This window comes from Lathyrus oleraceus, chromosome 6 (assembly GCF_024323335.1).
Source record: "Lathyrus oleraceus cultivar Zhongwan6 chromosome 6, CAAS_Psat_ZW6_1.0, whole genome shotgun sequence".
NCBI lineage: Eukaryota > Viridiplantae > Streptophyta > Magnoliopsida > Fabales > Fabaceae > Lathyrus > Lathyrus oleraceus.
In genome coordinates, this window is record NC_066584.1 from 264,331,592 (window position 1) to 264,335,749 (window position 4,158).

General features: G+C 33.8%; 1 protein-coding gene across 1 annotated transcript; it reads left to right on the top strand.

Annotated features, from left to right (window-relative positions):
- LOC127095083 (uncharacterized) lies at positions 1 to 4,158 on the top strand. Its single transcript, XM_051033823.1, has 5 exons — positions 1 to 55; positions 367 to 461; positions 3,364 to 3,561; positions 3,704 to 3,772; positions 3,892 to 4,158. Exons 1-5 carry the CDS (start codon positions 1 to 3, stop codon positions 4,156 to 4,158), a joined length of 684 nt encoding a protein of 227 aa, XP_050889780.1.

Below are 4,158 nucleotides of genomic sequence, written 5' to 3' on the forward strand. Positions count from 1 at the left end.
ATGACTGAGAAAATATCTGAAAGAGAGGTAGAGCAGGCTCTGAAAGCGTATTCTGGTAAGAAGAATCAGAAGTAATCTTGCTCAGAGGCCAAAAAGAGACATGGTGATGGTTATCAAAAGTCAGAAGTCTCCAACTCTGATGAGAAGAAACATCAGAAGGGAAATGAGAATTTTGGCAAGAAGAAGGTTCAATGCTATTGTTGTAGGAAGTTTGGTCACTTTGCTGTTGACTGTTGGTAGATTGGTGGTATATAGACATTTGTTGCTCAAATCACCTAACTGGAAATAAACAATGGCTGATTAATTTTGAATCTAGAAAGAGGACAAAGATCATATGTGTTAATGATAAGTATTTGAATGCTGAAGGAATGGGAAATGTCAAAATCGGAGTGAAGAATGACAATATTGTTCTGATCAAGGATGTTTGGTATGTTCCTGGCATGAAAAGCAATTTAATGAGTGTAGGTCAGCTAATTGAGAAAGATATCTTAGTTACTATGAAGGACAATCTCTTGAAGTTGTATGATTCTGATAAGAAGCTGATTATGCAATCTAAATAGGGAAGCAACAAAACATTCAAAGTGAATGTGGAAACAAATTAAACTAAATGCCTTAGTGCATAAGGTGTTGAAGGTGACAATGAGTTGTGGCACAAGAGATTGGGGCATCTGAACTTCAGAAGCTTATGGAATCTGAGTTCTAAGAAGCCGGTACATGACATTCCTAATATTGTGAAGCCTGAGAAGTAATGTGAGATATGCATGAAAGGCAAGTAACCTATATTTCCATTTGCATCAGAAGTGGCTCCAAGAGTAAAACATGTTTTGGGAGTAGTGAATTATGATGTATGTGGAGCATTTGAAGTACCTTTACTAAGAGGAAACAAATACTCTGTGTCATTTGTGGATGAGTTCATAAGAATGACATGAGTAACACTCATTAAGTTTAAGCATGAGGAGTTTCAAAAGTTCAAGGTGAAGGCTAAAAAAACAGAGTGGTTAGAAGTTGAAAATTCCCAGAACTAATGGTGGTGGTGAGTACAACTCTTTAGAGTTCAAGAAATATTGTGAGGAGAATGGAATTGAGCATATGGTTACTGCTCCATACATTCCTCAACACAATGGTCTTGCTGAAAGAAGAAACATAATTTTGCTTGATATAACAAGGAGCATGATGGAGGAGAAGAACTCCCCCACACCTTGTGGGGAGAAACTATTATCGATGCAACATTTATGCTCAATAGGTGTCCAACCAAGAAGCAGAAGGAAATTATTCCTTTTAACAAGTGGATTGGAGATAAGCAAAGTGTGAGCCATCTGAAGGTGTTTGGTTCTATTTGTCATATGTCCCAGATGCTAAGAGAAAGAAATTGGATGATAGAAGAAAAGTAATGTTATTGATTGGGTACCACAATATAGGTGCTTATAAGTTTTATTATCCAGACACTAACAAGGTGGAATTTAACAGAGATGTAATTGTGAAGGAAACAAAAGCATGAGATTGGAAGAAGTCTCAATCCATCTCTGGTGCAGTGTTAACACATGAGTTAACTTCTAAAGATATTTTAGACTCTGAAGGAGATTCTGCCTTTAAAGATTAGTCAGAGTCTGAAGGTGACTCTGATGCTGAAATAGAGTCTGAAGGTGACTTTGACTCTGAAGGTGAATTTGATTTTGATCCAAATTTTGATGATGATCTAGACTTTGGTGGTAATCATACCTCTGAAAGTGGGCATGCCTCTGAGGGTGGTCCAACCTCTGAAGATAGTCCATCATCTAATAATGTTCCAACATCTTAAGAAGATTTTGATCAAATTCATAGGCCACACATTATCAGACAAATACCAAGAAGATTTACAGACTTTGACATGTTGCAAGATACTAAAATAGACTCTAAAAGGGAAGCCATTCAGTGTGCCATGTTGGTAGACTCTGAACTAGTTAGTACTGAAGAAGATCTCAAGAAGAAAGTGTGGCTGAAGGACATGAAATAAGAACTTAAGGCTATAAAGAGAAACAAAACTTGGGAGTTGACTAAGCTTCTAAAGAACAAGAAAGTCATCAGTGTGAGATGGGTTTACAAGTTGAAACTGAAGCCAGATGGATCAATTGAAAAACACAAAGCAATGTTAATAGCTAGAGGATTTGTACATAAATATGTATTAGATTACTTTGAGGTGTTTGCACCTATAGCTAGACAAGAAACAATCAAATTGATGATTGCTATAGTTACTAATAGAAATTGGTCTCTGATGCATTTAGAAGTAAAATATCCATTTCTGAATGGTCCTCTACAATAGAAAGTTTATGTATCATAACCTCCTGGATTTGTGAAAAATAATCAGGAAGGGATGGTGTACGAGTTGCATAAAGCCTTGTATGGACTGAAACAAGCTCCTAAAGCTTGGAATCTGAAAATTGATTAATTTTTTAAGCTTCAAGGATTCAGAAAATGTGAGATGGAGTATAATGTTTATGTTTAACATACATCTGATAGCAATATGATTCTGTTATGTCTCTATGTTGATGACATATTTCTAACAGGGAGTTGTTCATATGAGATAGCTAAGTTCAAGAAGGTGTTGATGAATGAGTTTGAGATGACTGATCTAGGAAATATGGTATATTTTCTAAGGATGGTGATTTTGTATAGGGGTGACAATTAGATCCATTAAGACAAAATCCATCCAATCCATCCATCAAAAAATCCATCATATCCATCCACTACATAAAAATTAAGTTAATGGATTGAATTAAATCCATCCATTTATAAACATGGATTATCCAATCCATCCAACACATTTTAATGATCTAATAGATTTTTTTATCTAATTTTAAAAAAATAAACTTTTTCAAATATCAATTTTTTTTTCGAAAAAAAATCAATTTTTTCCAAAAATTTAAAAATCGTTTTTTTTAAAAAATACCAAAATTTGATTTTATTTTTGAATTTTTTTTACAAATATAAAAAAAATATTTTTTTTGAAAATAAAAAATAACAATTTTTAAATTATTTTTTTCGAAAATACAAAAAAAATTTTTTGAAATAAAAACTGATATTATTTTATTAAAAAAAATAAAAAAACTTTTTGAAAAAATAAATTTCAAAAAAGTAAGTGTTTTTTTCAAAAAAAAATGGATGGATGGATATCCATCCACTAAAAATATGATAATGGATGGATTGGATGGATTTTATTCTTAATGGATGGATTGGATTGGATATTTTTAAAAAAATTTAGTGGATTGTTAATGGACTAATTGATTGTTTTGATCCATCCATTAACGATCCAATTCATATCCATCCAATCCATCCATTTTACCACCCCTAATTTTGTACTCTGATAAAGATATAATCTTACATCAGCTGAAGTATGAACTTGAGCTTCAAAAGATATTTGAGCTAATAAATTGCAAGTCTACAATCACACATGTTGAAACAAATCCCAAGCTGGATTTTGATGTTGAGGGTGATGATGTAGATGCTACAACTTTTAAACAGTTGGTGGGATCATTGAGATATCTCTGTAACACCAGACCTGACATCTGTTATGCATTTGGAATGGTGAGTAGGTTTATGAACAAACCAAAGTGGTCACATCAACAAGTTATTGTCAGGATATTGAGGTATATTAAGGGGACTCTGAGGTATGGAGTTTTGTTCCATTCTGGTGTTGAATCTGACTCAGTGCTGATATGTTATTCAGACTCTAATTGGTGCGAATTCAGAGTTGACAAAAGAAATACTTCTAGACATTTCTTCAAGTATATGTGAGGTCCCATTTCTTGGTTCTCTAAGAAGAAACCCGTGGTTTCATTATTGACCTATGAAGCTGTGTACATTGCAGGTGCTTTGTCTGCTTGTTAAGTTGTTTGGATTATAAACTTATTGCAGGATCAAAAGATCAAGGTAAGCAAGCCTGTGAACTTGATGATTGACAACCAATCATCTATAAGCCTTGTCAAGAATCCAGTGCTGCATGGAAGGAGCAAGCGCATTGACACGAAGTTCCATTTTCTATGCAATCAGGTTTTGAATCGAGTGCTTGAAGTTATTCACTATAGCACTCATAAGCAACTTGCAGATGTGCAGATCAAAGCAATCAAGACTGAATACTTTATCTATTTGAAGGATGGAATTGATGTTGTTGATTATAATTAG